Raw genomic sequence first — 18509 nt, 5'->3', positions numbered from 1 at the left:
CTTGATGCGCCTGTTGCTCCTGAATGGCAGAGCTGCCACACTGCTGGTGAGATCCTGTGGTCTGTGATGAGTTTTGGGGTCCCTGTGAACCTGCAGGCTGGTGTGGCTGTACTGGCACAAAGGTGCTGCATGGCAGTGTCCCCAGTCAGGGAGGGGACTGGTGAGCAGCAGGGAGCCAAGGCTCTACCTGGGAGCAGGCGATGGTTTTCCACCGCTGGTGACAGGGAGACACTTCTGCTTGTACTACCGAGTAGGTGTCACAGGGAAGGAGCTGAAGTGTGAGGCAATTGGACTGAAAGTGGAGAACTCTGGAATAGCATCAGCCCCATGGCACTTCCTGGGACTCCGGAGTTGCTGCCCTGGCTGAGCTGGGCAGGTGCAGGCAAGGCCCTGGCGGTGCTGAGGGCATCAATAAGGCTTGGCTTCTTTAGGGGAATGCAGGTGAGACTGGAGGGACCCATGGGTGCCAGGGAGGGTGGAGAAGTCCCCAGAGCACTAAGCAGGCAGGTTGTGCTCTGCCCTGAAGATGATGTTGCAGCACCCAGGCTCAGTGGTGGCATGTGACGTGCTGTGGCAGTGCTGCTGGTCCCATCCCATGTGCTCCAGGGGAGCCTGTGGGTGCAGGGAGAGAAACCAGGGGACAGGGGGACTGGAAGCTGCAGCGTGCACTGGCTCTTTCATCTCACAGTCGCATGGTGTCTGGGCTGCCCTTCCATGTGGAGAGGCACAGGCTGTTAGCAGGGGCTCAATCACTGCTCTCCTGGCTCACCTGCTGCGAGATCTTGCTTTCCACATTAGTGGGGTTTTGGAAGGTGTTTCTTGGCTTCCAAGGAGTCACAGCAACTTATTCCTGAACCTATTTACTCAACTGGGGCGCGTCATTCAAAATCTTGTTCAAAATGGCCCCAAATTTCCCAGGTCTTGCAAAAGGACTGTGTCCTGCTGTGCGAAGGGGAGCAGGAAGGAGAATACTCTGCCTTTGCATTCTGGCAGGCTTGGAGGAGGAGGAGGCACCTCAGTTCTGTCCCCTTGGGATACAGCAGAGGTCATGCTCTTCTTCCCTGTTTTTTCCTGGTGCCAAAAGGGCTGGGGCCAGAGCACAGCAGGAGCAAACTGGAAGGAGGGTTGGGTCTCTCAGGACAGACTCTGCCTCAGCTGCTCTCGGTGCTGCCAGCCGAGCTAAGTGGTGGTGAGTTGCCATCTCTGCCTGACTCCAGGCTGACTTGAGGGACAACTCCCTGTCAACTTGTTGGCTTCTTTTTTCCCCCTCCAGCTTTCTCCTGATTCATTTTTGACATGTGGCACAATGCCTCTGGAGCCACAGGGATTCTGATCTCAACTCCCAGGGTGTAGTTTTGTGAAATAAACTCAGGCTGCTTTATTAACTCTGGAGCAGGGGATGGCACCGTGGGCAGCAGGTCACTGTCCATCCCCCACAGGAGATGCCAGGGGAACACAGAGCATTTGTGAAGAGAGGCACTTTGCTGCCTGTCAGCTGTGTGTGCAGAAGGCCAGCATCCTGCTCTGGGGTCAGATGTCTCTGCGATGCCTGACTTGGGCATGATGTGCAAGCAGATGTCTGGGCTGTTGGCAACTGCTGACATAATGTAAATACATAATTGCCCAAACAAGGATTGAACACTTGTCAGTTAAGGCTGAACTGGCTGCAGCAGAGCAGCTTCACCAGCCCCACGCAGGGAAGTGGGATAGCCTCACACTGCCAGCTCCTTCCACGTGGTGGATTCCAAAGCTTTTGGAGGCGTTACACAGGACCACTGCGCTCATTTGAGTGTGTTCCCACAGGATCATCCCATCTTTGGTGTCTTTGCTTTCCTTTTTTTCCCGAGCTGACCCAATTCTTCACTGGGCAGCTCCAGCCTGGCTGTCATACTCTGTGTCAATGATGAGCCACTGTCTGCTTCAGTGGTGCTCAGTGGCTGCCTCAGCCCTGGATTTGACTCCTTTTCACCAGCTTGGCATCCATTGGGAACTCCAGGTCTGGTCAGTGGAGCTGAACATACCAGCTCAACCGCCTGAGCTTGCCAGGCTGGCTTGGGGCTGGCGAGCAACCACCTGTTTGGACAAAAGTGTCTGAAGTCACCATCAAAACTCTCCCCAGGAACGGACTGATCCAGACAGCCTGGATGAGCCCTTCCTGCCCTCCATGGCCGGGCAGGCTCTGGACTAGACCCATCACCTGTGCAAGAAGGACAGGAGTGGATGTGTCTCTGCTGAGAACAGCCTCCCATGGTCAGTCCACTGGCAGGTTCAGACCTCATTGCCCTTCCATACTTTAATTACAGAATCATTAAGGTTGGAAAAGACCTCCAAGATCATCAGGTTCAATCTTTGACTGATCACCACCTTGTCACCCAGCCCAGAGCACTGAGTGCTGCGTCCAGTCATTCCTTGAACGCCTCCAAGGATGGTGACTCCACCACCTCCCTGGGCAGGCCCTTTCCAATGCCTGACCACCATTTCTATGAAAAAATTCTTCATGGAATGTTCAACCTGATGTTCAACCTGAACCTCCGATGGCACAACTTGGGGCTGTGTCCTCTTGTCCTGTCACTTGTTCCCTGGGAGCAGAGCCCAACCCCCACCTGGCTCCACCCTTCTGTCAGGGAGCTGTAGAGAGTGTAGAGGTCCCCCCTGAGCCTCCTTTTCTCCAGGCTGAGCCCCTCCAGCTCTCTCAGCTGGCTTCTCATCCAGCTTGTGCTCCAAACCCTTCCCCAGCTCTGTCTCCCTTCTCTGGACACACTCCAGCCTCTCAATGTCTTTATCGAAGTGAAGGGCCCAGAACTGAACACAGGACTTGGTGAGGAGCTGGCTCCTCCTGGTGCTGTGCTACCATGGGGTGGGACAGCCATGGGGTGGTTGGCAGGACAAGGTGGCACAGCTCACCTGGGCCAGTGAAAAGCCCACTGACAGGCTGGGAAGAAAGGTGTCAGGTGAAGACGGACTGCTCACATTATCCTTCATGTTGCTACTGGGATGTTCTTGAGCTCATATCATCCTACTGGGCAGGAGAACATTGTGTTCTGTTAGTCTGACATCTCCTTTTCAACCGCTCCTGGCAAAGAGTTGGGAGATAGCAGGCTTGGAGGTGATGGGCAAAGGGTGAGTTGGGGCAGTGGGGCTTGTGAGACTGCATGTGTGCAAGGGGGGCACATGGATGGACGTGTGGTGTGAGGCTCACGGAGGTACAGAGGGACGATGCCTGCAAGCACCTTGTGGCTGCAGGGAGGATGGGATGAGGTGATTGATGGTATCGGGGAGCAATAAAGCTTCTCCCAGCACCCCAGTGCCCTACTGCTCCTGTAGGAATTGAGTCCTGCCTGCAGGGAGCCCATGCTCTTGTGCTTCAGTTCTTCCTGTTGTGTGCAAGTGTGTTTGCTGGGCAGAGGAGCCAGGTGTGTAGGAATTGGAGGCAAAGTGCTTTACTGTAAATGAAGAACATCAGAAGAAATTGTGACTGTCTGGAAAAAGACCTGGAGGCTGAAACATCTGTCTGTGTGACTAACCTGAGGAGCAAAGAGAAAATAGTGGGATGTAGAGAGGGGGCTTGAGACAAGTGTGTAGGGATGAGGGGTCTGAGAAAGTTTTGCACCAGACGATAAATCCTGGTGCTGCGATCCCAAAGCTGTGCTGCCCCAGCTAAGAAGGACCTGCAGGAGCCAGGCTGAGAGGAGAAGTGAACCCCAAGGTCCATCCAGCTACAGGCAGCAAGGGCAGGTAGATCAGACCCTCAGGAAACAGCCAAGATGCTGAAGGCAGGAGGAGGAACCAAATGCATCCGGTTTGAGCCCAGCAGCACTCTGTGCCCAGCTGCCTCTGCCTGCTGGGTTCTGCTCTTTCGGGCTGAGCCGAGAAGAGCTGCTGGGCCTGGCACAGGGGCCGCAGGGACCTCCCTGAGCAGCTTTGCCGTGCTGCACTGGCTCTGGAGGTCTGCTGCTCTCGAGGACCTCCACATCACCACTGGGAAGGACCAAGGCTGGAACCTGATGGACCCGAGCAGGCACTTCCCCATTAGGGTGGAGGCAGGTCCTGCTGATTGGATGGTGGCTACAGAGAGCTGTTGTCCTGGGCTGAGTGACCCACCCTGGGTGTTGCCTTCTCTGGGTAAGGCTGAGCTGCCACTGATCCTGGATCTGCAGGGTTGGTACTGTGGAGGGGGGTCATGGTGGCCTGGGGACAGTGGGGAGCTGTGAAGCTTGAAATAGTGGGAAAGCAGAAGGAGCTCTGCCCTGACTGCTCAAGACAGGAACAACCACAGCCCAAAACTAGGGGGAAGGAGGTTTGGTGAGATGATGGAGAACACCTCTCTAATGGGATGAGGATAAAGCCCTGGCGCAGGTGACTGTGTGTGAGAGGAGTTGCAGAACCACAGAACGGTTTGGGTTGGAAGGGACCTTAGAGCCCATCTTGTTTGGAATCCACTGCAATGGACAGGGACACCTTCCACTAGACCGGGTTGCTCCAAGCCCCATCCAAGCTGGCCTTGAACACTTCCAGGCATGGGGCAGCCACAGCTTCTCTGGGCAACCTGTGCCAGGGCCTCACTACCCTCACAGGGAAGAATTTCTCCCTAACATCCAATCTAAATCTCTCTTCTTTTAGTTTGAAACAGTTGCTCCTTGTCCTATCATTATTTCTCCATGTAAAAAGTCTCTCCCCCTGATTTTTATAAGCCTGTTTTTGGTACTGGAAGTGATTTAAGGTCTCCCCACAGCCTTCTCTTCTCCAGGCTGAACACTGACAACCCTTTCAGTCTGTGTCCATAGCAGAGGTGCTCCAGCCTTCAAAGATCTCTGTGGCCCTGGGAGAGGAGACTTATCCCACTCTCCTCTCCATCACAGTCACAATTAAAGGCTTGTCGGGCCGGTATGGGTGGAGCTGCTCCCTGTGTTGAACTGAGTGCTTTAAATGATCTTTTGAAGCATCATATCCCTACACAGTGGGGGGCTGCTGCCGCTCCCCCCCCCCGGGCCCACAGAGGCATGGGGGGGCTGGTGGTGGCTGGATGAGGTTGGCAGAGCTCCCTTGTAGGAGGTTGCAGGGCCCAGGGCTCCTGCATCAGCTGCATCCAGAGCCTCACCTGTGAGTCAGTGTGTGGCTTATGATGATTCACAGCAGCGCCGCAAGACAGCCATGGGCTGGCGCAGGGCTGGGATTAATGGTCTGGAAGGAGGGCAGTGTGGGAGGAGGGAGAGAAGATGTTTTCCCTCATCAGCATTTCCTAAGTCTAACTGTCAGGTATGTCAGCCCCGAGCTGGAGAGATGTTCTCAGCTTGCAAAGGAAGCTCCAGCTGTTGGTCCCCTCCCTGGCAGCACCTGGGCACAGGGTTTGGTGCCCTGGAACCTTGGCAAGCTGTTGGCTGCACCCAGCCATCACTGTCCTAACGTGAGAGCACCATCCCTGCTTGGCTGGACCTCCTGGAAGCTCGTGACATGCTGCTTCGGGCACAGGCAGCCCGTGCCATGCCCTGACCTGACCTGGCAGGAGAATAAGGTGACATCCCTCCCAGAGGGAGGCATCTCAGGAGCTGGGGGCTCCTGATTGAGCAGGTGTTTCTGTAATTCTCATTGAAGGTGAGTATCTCCTCCCTCCCTTTTCCAGGGATGACCCCAGCACATCTGGCACAACTGTGAATCATAGAATCCCAGAATCCAGCCCCTGCTTTCCTTCTGGAGGACTTTTGCAGACTATGTGTCCTGCAGCAAACTGAAACCTGATGGTGGTGGTGGGGCTTTGTTGCATTTTGCAAGTCATTGAGGAGTTTTCAGTTTGTCCCCAGTTTGGGTGTCCACAGTGTCCAGGCACTTGGTTGCCAAAGGCTGGATTCTCCCCAGTTCTGTGGGGACACAAATGCTATTGCTGTAAATTTGTACAGAAGTGAGACTGGTGAAGTATTTTCTTAGCAGAGTTGAGCCAGAGCCAGGTAGGAAAGGTTGTTCAAGTCTGTGAACCTCTTGCCCTCTATCTCCATCAAGGCTGCTTTGAGGCAGCCTGAGGTGTGGATCTGGCCGCCCACGCCATGGTCCTTCCCAGCGCCTGTAGCCCAGGCTCCTGGATGCTATTCCTGGCTCCTGCTCAGCCCTGTGACTTGTTCAAGCTCCTTTGACACCTTGTTGATTCTTTTGCGTATCTGCGAGATGCTTCGGAGGATGGAAATTTCCAAGTTCCAGTTTCCCTGCAGCAGCTGGGCCACACATGTATTTTAGGACTCAGGTGTGGGAGTAGGCACTGCAGTGCTGGGCACTGTGGGCACCTCTGGAGACTGGGCTCATGGTTGCTTTGGGACTCAGACCAGCTGAAGTGAGGGTACAGGGAGCACTGGGTGCAGGATAGTGACACTGCACTGATGTGTGTAAAACATACATTATATATACATCCTGAATAGAAATCAGGCAGGGAAAGCAGCCTGGGCAGGGCTAATCGCTGCTGAAAGACAACCAGGAACACCTGACGGATATTAAGCAGGAGAGAATCGGAGTAAATCCATCCCTCAGAACTGGTTGTCTGGTGTGTAGGCACTTCTGATGTTGCACCACAGCTAAGCTAGGGCAGGGCTGGGGGGAGGGGGGTCTCAGCTCTTGGGGGATGCAACTTGGGAAGAATACAATGGGAGAGAAGAGTACGGCTGAGAGCATGTGGGGCTCACAGAGTTGAGCATGGGGCAGCTCTGTTCTTACTCCTCCAGGCTTGCTGGCATGGCCTGTCCCCTCCCTGTCTCCTCCATGGAGGGTGGCAAGGGCAGGGGGCCCCTTTCCTCCCTGCCCTTGAGGCTTATCCAATGCAATGAAGCCCTGGTCAGGTGAAGTGGATGCTCCTCAAAGTGAGTGTCTGCCAGAGTCCTGGGTCTGGCCAGCACATCTCCTGGTGAACTTTGCTTCAAGGGGGTGTCCAAAAAGTCTTTGGGGACTCCAGGTGCTGGAGTACTGTCTGAGATAAACTGGAAAACATAAGGATAGATGGCGGTGAGCTTGGCTAGTGTGGAAGCCCTCAAGGCTTCCCTGAGGAGTGGGGCACCCACTGTCCCATGGAACCCAGGGGCATGGCACAGCATGCCCTGCTTCTGGGGTGGTGGGAGGCAGGACCCTGGTGTGGGCAGCACTGGGGGGTCTGAGTTGGGTTGGGGGGGTTCCCTGCAGTGCAGTTTCAGTCCTGGGATAGGTACCTGAGGTACCTTCTCCTCTGCACCGTTTGTTTTCTCTGCTGTAGCCCCAGCTCTGCCTGCATGGCCCAAGTCCCTGCTGTGTCCCAGTGTCTTGGGGTGTCCTCTGCATGGAAGGTCAGAGCCAATGAAGGAAGCCCATGTGCTGCTCCCCACCCCGCTGCAGCTCTGAGCTGACTTGCTCTTTCTTCTCCCTTCTCTGTGATCCCTTTTCCATCCCTTCTGCCCTTTAAAACCTTTGTCTCTTATCTCTGATAATTGCCTGCAAGGCCTGAGCATCCCTGAGGCCTCCAAGCTGTCCTTGTGTTGGCAAAAGCTAAAAAAAATTTCCTTTCTCCTATGTCTGGGCAGTCACAGAGGGTCCACGTCCTTCTCTGCAGCAGCCTGGAATCCACCATGCTGTGGGTACTGGGGAGATGTTTCCATGCATAGCAGGGGTTTCCTTCTCATCTGTACTACAGATCCTTCTTGGGGTTGCAGGTCTTCTCTCACGGACAGGCTGCTCCCTGGTGTTCCTGTCCTAGTGGAACCAACCTTGTCCTGTGGGTCTGTCCCCCTGACTTGGCTCCTTAGTGGGATGTGTAATCCCAGGATGTGCTGTGTTGTGCCTGCTTTTGTTAGTTGGTACCATGTGAGGACACTCTGGGGTTTTTTAGGGTCCTGATTCTGCTTCAGTCTGTCACCAGTGGGGATAGGGCTCATGGCTGTGTAGCCACAGGGGTGCTGTTGGTCCCCTCTCACCAACAAATGTTCCTTGTGGCTGAGAGAGGGTCAAATGGGGAGGAACCAGAGGGAAGCCTGCATTGGTGTCTTCAGGTGTTCAGAAAGCATGAGCCAGGCATTCCAAAAGTGGGGAACTGGGTTAAACCCAACAAATATTCAAATAACAGCCCCTCCAATGCTTGGTTTGAGGTAGGTGCCAAGGACAGAGCTGAGCTGATGCTGACAGGGACACGTGGTCCAAATAGGGTGTTTTGGGAAAAGACTGTTTTGGGCATAGATCAGCTGTGCCATGCCATAGCCCCTGACCCTTCAAATCCTCCCTCCTCCTGCTTGGACTGGGGAGGGCATTAGGAGCACATGTGGCCATGGTGTCCCCATGTGACCAGGGTGCCAGCAGGTGCCTCTGATGGCAGGAGGTTATGAGGAATGATGAGCCCTCACTTGGATTTAAACCCTTGAGGATTAATTACATGTTTTCCCCTATGCCTGTCCTTCCGTGCCCTCTCAGGGGGCTGCCAGGCCAAAAGAGGCAGCTGGATGCAGGATGAGGCCGGTCCCAAATACCAACATCCAGTGCTGGGATGTGCCCAGTGCTATGTGCCCAGTTTGGATGATATTTTTCAATTGATTTTCCCACCTTTCCAGTGCAGGAATTGGCTTTACCAGCCCTCCCCTTCTCCCACTTCAGCTTAATTTCTACCAAATAATCAGAAACATGTTGATGCTTGAAATCAGAGGCTCTATCTGGGATGGAGGAAATGTTGAATCAGCTTGTAGCTTGAACTGCTCTGTGCAGCAGGCCTTCCTCCAGGTTCCCAAATGCCTCCAAAAGAATACCTGGCAGCCAGCTTTGCCAAGGTGGTGGTGGGAGGGATGAGACCGGTGCCCCTCCACCCCCACAGCATCCTCCACTGGGATCCAAGGACTTATTGGAATGCTGAACTAAAACCTAGGCCCAGCTTAGCCGTGACCTCTTCCAGGACTTGAGCTGTGTCCCACTGTAGTCCAAGGGAGCTGGCTCCGTTTCCCTGCCTGAGTCACCAAATCGTGCTCCAAGTGGCAGTGGAGGATGCAGATGGTCCCCTCCTCTACTGGGTAGGATCACAAGGATATGAGGAAACCGTGTCATGGGGTCAGCAGGAGCAAGGAGGGACTCTCCAACAGCACTGTCTTTGCAGGAGCTTGGCTCAGTGCTTGCTTAGGGGGCATCTCTCTGGCAGGGGGGGCGCGTGTTTGGAGTCCTCAAGCTGCTCCCTGTGCCAGGAGGCACTTTGGTGTGTTTTTTTGTTGGGTGAGGAGGTGCAGGATCAGGCTCAGGCCACAAACCACATCTCCATGGGATAACTCAGGCATTAGATGGGTCCTTGCTGAGCCCACTGGCACGACAGCAGTTTTGGGGGCTCTTCTGGGGGTGGTCCTGTGGCTGATATCTTTCTGCTGGCCCGAATCCTGCAGTGAAATGCAGATGAAGATCTCTTGGGCTCTGTCTCTCCCTCTGATGTGCTACCTGAGTTAGCCTGTGCCACCCTGAGAGGGATTAATTTGTTTCTCCTTAGATAAGTGAGGGAGCTTGTCCATGGGGTGACCTTCCCCTGCTCCCAGCAGAATGTGCCATCCTTGGCCACTGCCAGGCTTCTCCCAAGAGGGTGGAGCCAGGCTCTGCTCAGCAGTGCCCAGGGACAGACCCAGGGGCCATGGGCACAAACTGACACACAGGAGGGGCCCTCTGAGCATCAGGACACACTTTTCCACTGCGAGGGTGGCTGAGCACTGGTGCAGGTGCTCAGGGAGGTGGTGGAGTCTTCATCTGTGGAGAGACTCGAAAGCCACCTGGGCACGTCCTGGGCAGCCGGCTCTGGGTGGCCCTGAGGGAGCAGGGACTGGGCAGGGTGACCTTCAGAAGTGACTCCACCCTCACCCAGCCTGTGATCCAGTCCCCTGAGCACAACCTAGTCGCCTGGGCAGTGTGCATGGGGTTCAGCACGGTGCAGTGGGGTCCTCGATGGGCTTAGAACAAGCACTGATGCCACAGGGCCCAAGTGCCAGCAGGACCCTCTTTGAAACCTGTTGCTGTTCAGGTCTCCCCAAGCCATTTGCACCCTGTGGGTCTCACCAGTCATGGAACCACTGAGGTTAGAAAGGAGCTTTTAAAATCATTGATCCAGTACTGCAAAGACCACCACTAAACCATGTTCCCAAATGCCTAATGTGTCTTTTAAATCCCTCCAGGGATGGTGAGTCCTGGTGTGCCAGTGCCTGACCACCCTTTCCATGAAGATTTTGAAGCCAAGAAGGGCATTTCTGTAGGCACTTCCGCAGTTAGTTGGTAGTGGATGCAGTGGGTCCCTCCCACTCTGACACCCCAGGGCCTGAGCTCCTCTTTCTGGGTCCATCATTGCTTCTTGCCAGGGATGGAGGGAAAATCCTTCCTGCCCTTGTTTTCCTTGGGCTACCTGATGGAACCAGCTCAGGGGTTGCTGTTCAGTTGTGGATGCTCAGAGATGGGTGATGTCAGCCCTGAACAGTGAAGAGCAGCCAAGAACCGATAGCCCCCAGCCCCAAACCCCTATGGCTTCACCCTCATGGAGAAGGGGTAAGGGGGAGATTCAGGGCTGGAAATGCCACTGAGGACACTTAGGCTGCCGACGCTGGGAGTCCCTTACAGGGGCGTTCGTGAGTGCTGCTCACATGGGAGCTGCAGAGGCCAGGGAAGCTGCAAGCCCCACTGGTCCCTGGCCTGCCGAACTCATGGGGATTGTACTGCCAAGGTCGGGGTATCCGGTTACGGTGCAAACAGACCAGGCAATGATTTCAGAGGAGGGGAGCTTGCTGGGAATTATGATATTACTGATTCTTCCTTGCTGCAGATTTCTGTGTTTCAGAGTGAGATCCCCCTGGGCTGTCCCAGTTCAGTGGCTCAGGAGTCCCTGTGCAAGGTGACCAGCCCTGAGGAGGGCTCATGGAGAGGTCTCTCGGGGCTCTGACCTAGTCCCTGCCCATCTGGTTCCCCCGGGGCAGATGTTCTTGGGTGAGGGGACAGTCCTTGAGCATCCCAACCCATGGGTACTGCTTGGAGAGCTCATACTGATGAGCAGCTGGACAGTTGGGGCTGAATGGCGGTTTCTCCCTCTGCATCCGGCACTGTCACCCGCACGGGTGGGGTGACTGTACCCTGACAGCCAGAGCCTGCCGGGAGCCTCCCAGCAAGTCCCCAGACTTTGTCTGGTTTGTGCTTCTTCCCCTGTGGTTCTTGATGGCTTGGTGTGCCTGGGAGTTTCCATCAGTATGTGTCCAAACTACACTGTGGTGGGTCCTACCTGGACACTGCTGCTCCCAGCAGGCTGCCCACACCTGGTCAACATAATCCAGCCCCTGCCAGCCCCCATGGGCTACCTGGGTCCGGCGTGTTGGGCAGCACCTACTGTCTGGCCACTGTCCCTGTGGATGTTCCTGCCTGTGCTCTGGCTGTCCCCACTGCCTGCTGATGGCAGGATCATTCCCTCTGCACAGCAGGGTCAGTGCTGGGCTTCCTGGACCTCCTGTGCTGCTGTGTTGCAGGGTATGAGCACCCCTGCAGTGCATGGTCCCAGTGCTTGCTCTGTGGTGTTGTCCCTTCCAGGGGACAAAGGAGGAATGAGGAGCTTCATGCCCTGGAGACAGGGATGTGCTGGGTGTCACACTTGGCACTTCTCCCTGGACAGGGCTGATGAAAGAGCTTTTGTTGAGCCCCCGCTGCTGGGACATCTCAGAGCAGACTGGTGCTAACACGGTGCTTGGGGACGTGGTTTGGAGGGTCACAGTGTTTGCTGCCACAAGACCCATGGAAGGGATGAGTGGGATGCAGGACTGTGCCAGGTTAACTTGGGGTGAAGATGTACAGTGAATCCAATTCCCATGCAGGAGCTGAGCTCTCCTTCCCTACCAGGACATACACGGGGAAGGATCCTTGCAGGAGCGCAGTCTGGTGCCTGGCCTGGGATGAGTCAGGTGTTTGCAGGCAAGGGAGGTGATGGGGCTGGTGCCAGCATCCCAGTGGGACCCTCCCACCATGCCAAGGGCACTGGTGCAGGCCCAGAATGCCTGAGAGTGGGGAGCCTGGCAGAGGGCTGGGAAGGCAGCCCAGCTCCCAGCCCAGCTGCGACTGCAGTGCACATCCATCCGTCACTGCGGGGGTGGGGGGTGGCGGGGTGGGGGGGGGAAGAGGCGGCTCTGTATAAAGCACTGCCTCGGACGCAGCGACAGCCCAGCAGGATGAGCCATGCTGGAGCCATGGGGAGCTTGCACCAAGGTAGGACCCCACCACGGACACGGCCACTGCGCAATGCTAGGCACTGCTGCTGATGCTCTGGGCTTTAGCCAGCAGTGGGTGCCCTGGGGAGAGCTGGGTGGGATGCGAGTCGTGGAGCCTGGGAGGGGAGATGATTGGACTTGCTCTTAGAGGTCTTTTCCAAACTTAGTGATTCTATGACAGGGCACTTTTACAGCTGGGAAACCGCTCAGGGCACTGCAGATCTCTGCCTCTGCCAGTCACTGGTGAGGATAAGTAGGGTTCGTTCTTCAGGAGCTGGGGATACTCTCTGTTTCTGATCCCCCTGCTTCACCATAAACAGCTCTTGTGATTCTCTGGCCCTGCTGCAGAGCAGCACAGGAGAGCTGGGCTTCGCTGCAGAGCATTTTGGGGATTTGCACGTCCTGTGCCAGGGGATAAGTGCTGAGGGACAGCGGGGCTCAGGTTGGCAGCAGGGCTCAGTAGGGGCAGTGGGGCTCAGTGTGCCATATATTGCCAGGGCTTTGGGGCTGTTTTCCCTGTTTGCTCTTTCTGTGTCCCCAGAGGATCCCCAGGACTCCTCGCCAGGCTCCTCTCAGGTTTCCAGGATGGCTGCAAGGCACTGCCTGTGCTCCTGTCCTGCCTGTCGCCTGCCAGCTCAGCCCCTGCCCCATCAGGGGTGCTGGGTGCCACAGCCGTGGTGAGCACCTCTGTCCTTGGGGGCTGGCAAGTACCTGGACCTCCTGACCTTTGTCACACAGCCACTGCCACCCCTGCAGGGTGCTCCTCATCTCCGTCTGTCTCTGCAGCAACCATCTGTCCCACAGCACAGTGGGGAGCTTTGCTGCTGGGATCAGCCCTATGGGCCCTCAGTGGGGGTGAGGCAGGAGGGTGCTGGGGTGTCATTCAGCTCTGTGGACCCTAGTTATGCTAAAGCCTGCAAGGCCCCGTTCAGGCACTCAGCATGGAGCTAGGATCTGCCCAGGACTGTGATGGTCCAGAGGTTAAACCTCGGGGATGGGCAGCAGCCTCAGCAGAGAGTGGAGGGGGAAACAGAACCATGTAGCAAAGGGGGATGGTCAGCCCTGGAAACCATCCTGGCAGCTGGGAGTGACTGGGCAGGGGAAAGGAAGAGCAGGCTGCAGCAAAACCGTCTTGGAGGTGACAGGGAAGGGAAGGTTCTGAGTGGGGAGCATTTTGGACGCTGGAGGCAGGATGTGCTGGGGAAGTGCTGGGGCAGAGCATCTGGGAAAGCTGTGAATCCATACTCTGGCTTGAAGGGGGAGGACGAGGAAAACACCAAGGGAAGGAGGAGCAGGCAGGGAGATGAGGGGAGGAGATTCCAGGCTTGACAAGCAGGTCTGCCTCTGATCCTGCTAAGGCTTTCTTTGCAGTCGCCATTCCCACGTGCCTGTTCCACTAGCCTGGAGCTCCTTTCAGCTCCAACCATTTCCCCTTAGGAGAACAACCCCCAGTCCATGGGGGTCCAGCGGCAGCAGAATTCAGCCAGCCCTTGCTGGAAACTGGGTTTGTGCTGAAAATGTGGCCTTACTGAAAACTGGGTGCATGGCACCGGGGCCGGTGGGTGCAGAGGAACCCTTCGGCCATCATCCTGCACAGGGAAGGGTCTGGGGGGACGGTGTCCACTGCCTCCTGCCTTCTCCAGCTGCTGCCAGGCAGCTGCCAGCCTCAGCATGAGAGCTGCTCCAGCCTTGGCTGCACTCCCGAGGGGACATGCACAAGCAAGGCTAGGTACTGGGAAGGGCTAGGGCAGCCTGGTAAAGGCTGGCACCCAACGGAATTGGGTCCTGCTCCTTCTGTGGGAAATATTTAGGAAAAAATTTTTTGGGACAGCATCTCTGCTTGTCTCTACCCAGTTCGCTGCAGTTGTGGTGTATATCTCTTTTAAAGGTTTGTGGTGGAAATCGTCACTGAAACTATCCCTTTGGCAGCACACTGGGACCTGTGCCCTTTCTCAACCCATAGTCCCCCACACCAGAGTCTTCTGCATGGGGTGGGCAGCAGAAGCTGAGTTCTGCATCCAGAAGGTGCTGTGTGATGGACAGCACTCTGCGGCTACTGCGTGCTGTCTGAGGTTTGCTTGCCACCTCCACATCAGGGGCAGCTCCTGCCTGAGCCACAGAGCTGCTCCCATGATAACCAACATCTGCTTCTGGAGCTCTTGAATGCCACAGAAATGGCTATGGGGAAAAAAGTGGGGAGAAGGGACTGAGGCAGGTTGCAGTGGTTGCCTCACTGTGAATCTCAGGTCCCTTCAGAGCCTGCAGGTGCCCTCAGGGTGCTGAACACTCCCAACCTGGCACAAGGGACAGTTGGGGTGCTGGTGGTCATGTTGGCCTTGGTGTCCTCCCACAGCCCCGGGAGCAGATGACCAGGCTTCCATGGAGGGTGGCAGCATCCTACTGCTGGCCAGAGCTCTAGGGGCTGGTGCCACCATCCCCAGGGGCTTGGTGCTGCCAGGCTGGTGCTGACCCTCAGTGCCAGCCAGCCCTGAGCCCCCTGGCTGCCAGTAGCATTGGGGTGAGTGGCAGTGCTGGCAGAGCCCTGATTCCGTGCTCCCGACCTCTCCACTCAGCCCCACTGTGGGCAGGGAACCCTGAGCAGCAGCACTGCCCACACGGCTGTGGCACCCACACCCACCAGCCCCTGAATGCGGCCATTGTGGCTGTGCCCAGGAGCGTGGCAGTGCCAGTGTGGCCCCTCCATTGGGGCTGTGCAACTGCAGGGCTCAGCTGCAGTAGTGTCATGCCCAGGGCCACTGCCCCACTGCCAGCCCCAGCTCCCTTGGGGCAGCTCCCTGACCCTCATACCCCAGCAAGCACCCTGTATGGGGACTGGAGTCTCCCCACTATGGCTGCAAGGTGAGAGACTGAGGGGCTCCCTGCTCCTCCTGAGCCCATCCAAAGTTTGGAGGGGCTTCATCCTCCCCCCTGTGTTCCACACTGCTGGGGCAGGAGCAGTGCCACAGGGATGGGCTCAATGGACCCTTTCTGGACTGGGATCCATCGAAGCTGGGGTTTCCTCTGTGGCTGTACAGAGCCCTGTGTCTCTGCCCAGGCACAGGTGCTGCAGGAGGGAAGAGCGTGCAGTGGGAATTACTGGGACCAGGGAAGGGGGACGGTGGCCAGGGTTCCAAAGCAGGGTGGCAGGAGAAGCAAGGTCATGGTGCGAGCAGGGAGATGGTCCCTGGGGGTTTGCCAGCTCCTTTACCAGGGGTCTGCCACCCCGGCACTGCTGTGTTGTGCTCTCACGGGCTTCAGCTGGTAGTCAGGGTCCCTAGGTCAGGCTCCTTGCTTGGAACTGGAGCTTAATATGCAAAAGTAGGTCTGGCTGGGCAAGATGGGATGAATTCCTAGCCTACTACCCTTAAAAAAAGGCCTCATTTCCTCAGGGATCAATGCTTCCCACTGCAGAGAAAAAGTAGTTTGGAAGAAGGTTTAGAAACCTTAAATGAAAAACCCAGCATGTTTTTGGCCTGAAGGGATGGTTATCATTTTAGAGATTTCATATTGATTAAAAAATTCACACACTGAGGTCCAGGCAGAAGCACTTAGAAATGATCCACACAAGGATTGGAGCTGGGAGCGTGCAACTGCTTGAATTTGCAGTAGAAAAACAGCAGCCCTGTTTTCTCTGTGGAAAAAACCAGACCACTCGTGACCCTTGAAAGCTTCTGGTGCCCTTGGCCAAGCAGTGGGGTCTGTCAGGAGGAGCTGAGCTAATGCTGCTCAGGGGCCTGTGGCAGGTTGTCCTGCTTGTCATGGCCAGAAGAGTGTGGCCCTGGGGCAGGGTGGTGAAATCCTGGGCCTGTTGGTGTGAACAGAGTCCCTCTGTGGTGACCACAGAGCCAGCATGGCCAGCAGCAGTGTCACTGACCTGTGTGCATGGAAGGGGGATGCTCCCAGATGATCCTGCACTGCCTAATCTGGTGGCAGGAGGCACAGGCTGACTCCTCTGTCTTCTCTGTCACCTCCTCTCTGTTTCCTCTCACCCCTGAAGTCAGTTTTAGCCATTTTTATGGGTAAGGTTTCACATTTTCCCACTGCTGAGGACACCTGAAGGGCAGTGGGGGGACAGGAGCTGTGGCGTGGGATGGGTTTGCTTTGTAACAGAAAGTCAGCGAGTCCGTGGGTGACACCGAACTGAGCCTGAGCAGTGCATCAGATTCACCAGGGATGTGGCATCCAGAGGGACCTGGGCAGGCAGGAGGAGCGAGCTCATGTGAACCTCATGCAGTTCAACCAGGCCAAGTGCAAGGTCCTGTATCTGGGTCAGGGCAACCCCCAGCATCAGCACAGGCTGAGGGCTGGGTGGGTTGAGAGCAGCCCTGGGGAGAGGGACTTGGGGGTCCTGGTGGGTGACAAATCGGATGTGACTTGGCCATATGTGCTGGTACCCAGAAACCAGTCCTGGGCTCACCCCACACTGTGGGCACCAGGTGAGGGTGGGATTCTGCCCCTCTGCTCTGCTCAGGTGAGACCCTACCTGCAGTGCTGCCTCCAGGTCTGGGGTCCTCAGCACAAGGACATCAACCTGTTGGAGCAAATCCAGAGGAGGCCACGAAGATGCTCTGAGGGCTGGAGCCCCTCTGCTCTGGAGCCAGGCTGGGAGAGCTGGGGGTGTTCACCTGGAGAAGAGAAGGCTCCAGGGAGACCTTAGAGCCCCTTCCAGTGCTGAAGGGGGCTTATAAGAAAGATGGAGAAAGACTTTTTACCAGAGTCTGGAGTGACAGGACAAGGGACAATAGCTTCCCACTGCCAGAGGACAGGATTGGATTGGATATTGGAAAGAAATTCTTCCCTGTGATGGTGGTGAGGCCCTGGCACAGGCTGCCAGAGAAGCTGTGGCTGCCCCATCCCTGGAAGTGTTCAAGACCAGGTTGAACGGGGCTTGGAGCAACCTGGTGTAGTGGAAGGTGTCCCTGCCCATGGCAGGGGGTTGGAATTGGAATGGGGATCAGAAATATCCTGTGTGGGCTTACACACTCCACAAAAGTGCAGGTTTTATGGTGCTGCAGGCATTACTCAGGGCTACTGGTGTGGCTGCTCCGTGGGCAGGGTGGGTGATGTGACCCCAGGGAGATGCTCTGATTGAGCCACCTCGTCCAGCCACAGCCTTCAGACACTCCAATGGGGGCAATCCTGGCAGATCTTGCACGGACTGATGGGGAGCCTGTGGGGCCTGAGCAGCCTGAGTGACGGGTGGGTGATGGTCCAGAAGGTGCTCCATGACCTTGGTGCATGGATCATCCCAGGAGCTCTTGCCAGCCCACACTACATTGGCATAAAAGGTTTCAAAACCATGAATGTTCTAAAAACATGTTGCTGAGCACCCCGGCATGGAAAGTGCCTTCCCCTCGCTGTTCCTGGCCCTGGGTTTGTTTTTGCATCATGCACTGGACAGGCAGCTGGGGCTGGAGGCAGGAATCTCGCCGCTCCACAGGGTCCCACGCCGACCGTGGGAATATGTTTGTCATTTCCTGTGTCAGTGCAGGCTTCCCCCTGACTCACAGCCTTGTTTTTCCTCCCACTCCTAAAAAACACGAGTGAGGGTACCTATGGGTGCAGGGCTGGGGGGACCAGGGGGTCAGGGCAGCCTCACTGCCCGCTGTGAGTGCAGAGATGGGGCATGAGCCAAGCCCTGCCTGTGATGGGTCCCTGTCACTGGGCAGCAGATCCATGAGTGGACAGGGAGCTGAGGTCTGGCAGAGTATCCATGCAAGAACAGGGAGCTGGGATCTGGCAATGGATCTGTGCATGGACAGGGAGCCGCTGTCTGGCAGCAGATCCATGAGTGGACAGGGAGCCGGGGTCTGACAGTGGATCCATGCATGCAGGCAGTGGGGCAGAGATGGGCTTGTCCCAAGGCTCCCGTGCAGCCAGGGCATCCCAGCTGCTGACTGCCTAGCCAACATCGTCCATGCCCGTGTGACCCCAGTGACCCCTCCTGTCTCTTCCTCGGGTGGCGGTGGCAGAGCGGGGTGACCAGCAGCCATGACAACGGAGACGGGCCCCGGGTCGGAGGTGAGGAATGCGCAGGAAGAGGCTCCGCAGCAGCAGCTGGAGGCGGCTGCCCACGGCCCCACCGCAGCCCCCAACCCCGCCGGCCGGGACAGCGACGCCAACGAGAAGCCCGGGGCACAGTCCGATGCCCGAAATATGGAGCCAGTGAGTGGGTGACAGACGGGTGCCACGAGAGGCAGGAGGGGGAGGCGCAGCAGAGGAGAGGGTGTGCCACCTCTCACTGCTGTCCGTCACTGTGGTCACTGTGGCCTTGTTGCTGTGCGGGGGCTGCAGGAGCCCAGTGAAGTGGGCACATCC

General features: G+C 56.6%; 1 protein-coding gene across 15 annotated transcripts in view; it reads left to right on the top strand.

Moving 5' to 3' along the window:
* Window positions 1-18509, top strand: part of EPB41L1 (erythrocyte membrane protein band 4.1 like 1) — a 67925-nt gene that overhangs the window by 19718 nt on the left and 29698 nt on the right. For 14 of the 15 annotated variants that reach the window (XM_027663985.1, XM_027663997.1, XM_027663996.1 and 11 more), the window contains one exon: window positions 18164-18356. In XM_027663985.1, the coding sequence (XP_027519786.1) occupies window positions 18183-18356 (174 nt within the window). In that variant the 5' untranslated portion in view covers window positions 18164-18182. Of the gene's footprint in view, window positions 1-12108; window positions 12190-18163; window positions 18357-18509 lie in introns of those variants that run through there. The other variant, XM_027663984.1, reaches the window with a different exon arrangement.

Source organism: Corapipo altera, unplaced genomic scaffold (genome assembly GCF_003945725.1).
Source record: "Corapipo altera isolate COAL_440 unplaced genomic scaffold, ASM394572v1 110, whole genome shotgun sequence".
Lineage (NCBI taxonomy): Eukaryota > Metazoa > Chordata > Aves > Passeriformes > Pipridae > Corapipo > Corapipo altera.
Note: the sequence above shows the minus strand (reverse complement) of the source record. Positions and strands in the feature narration are given on the sequence as shown.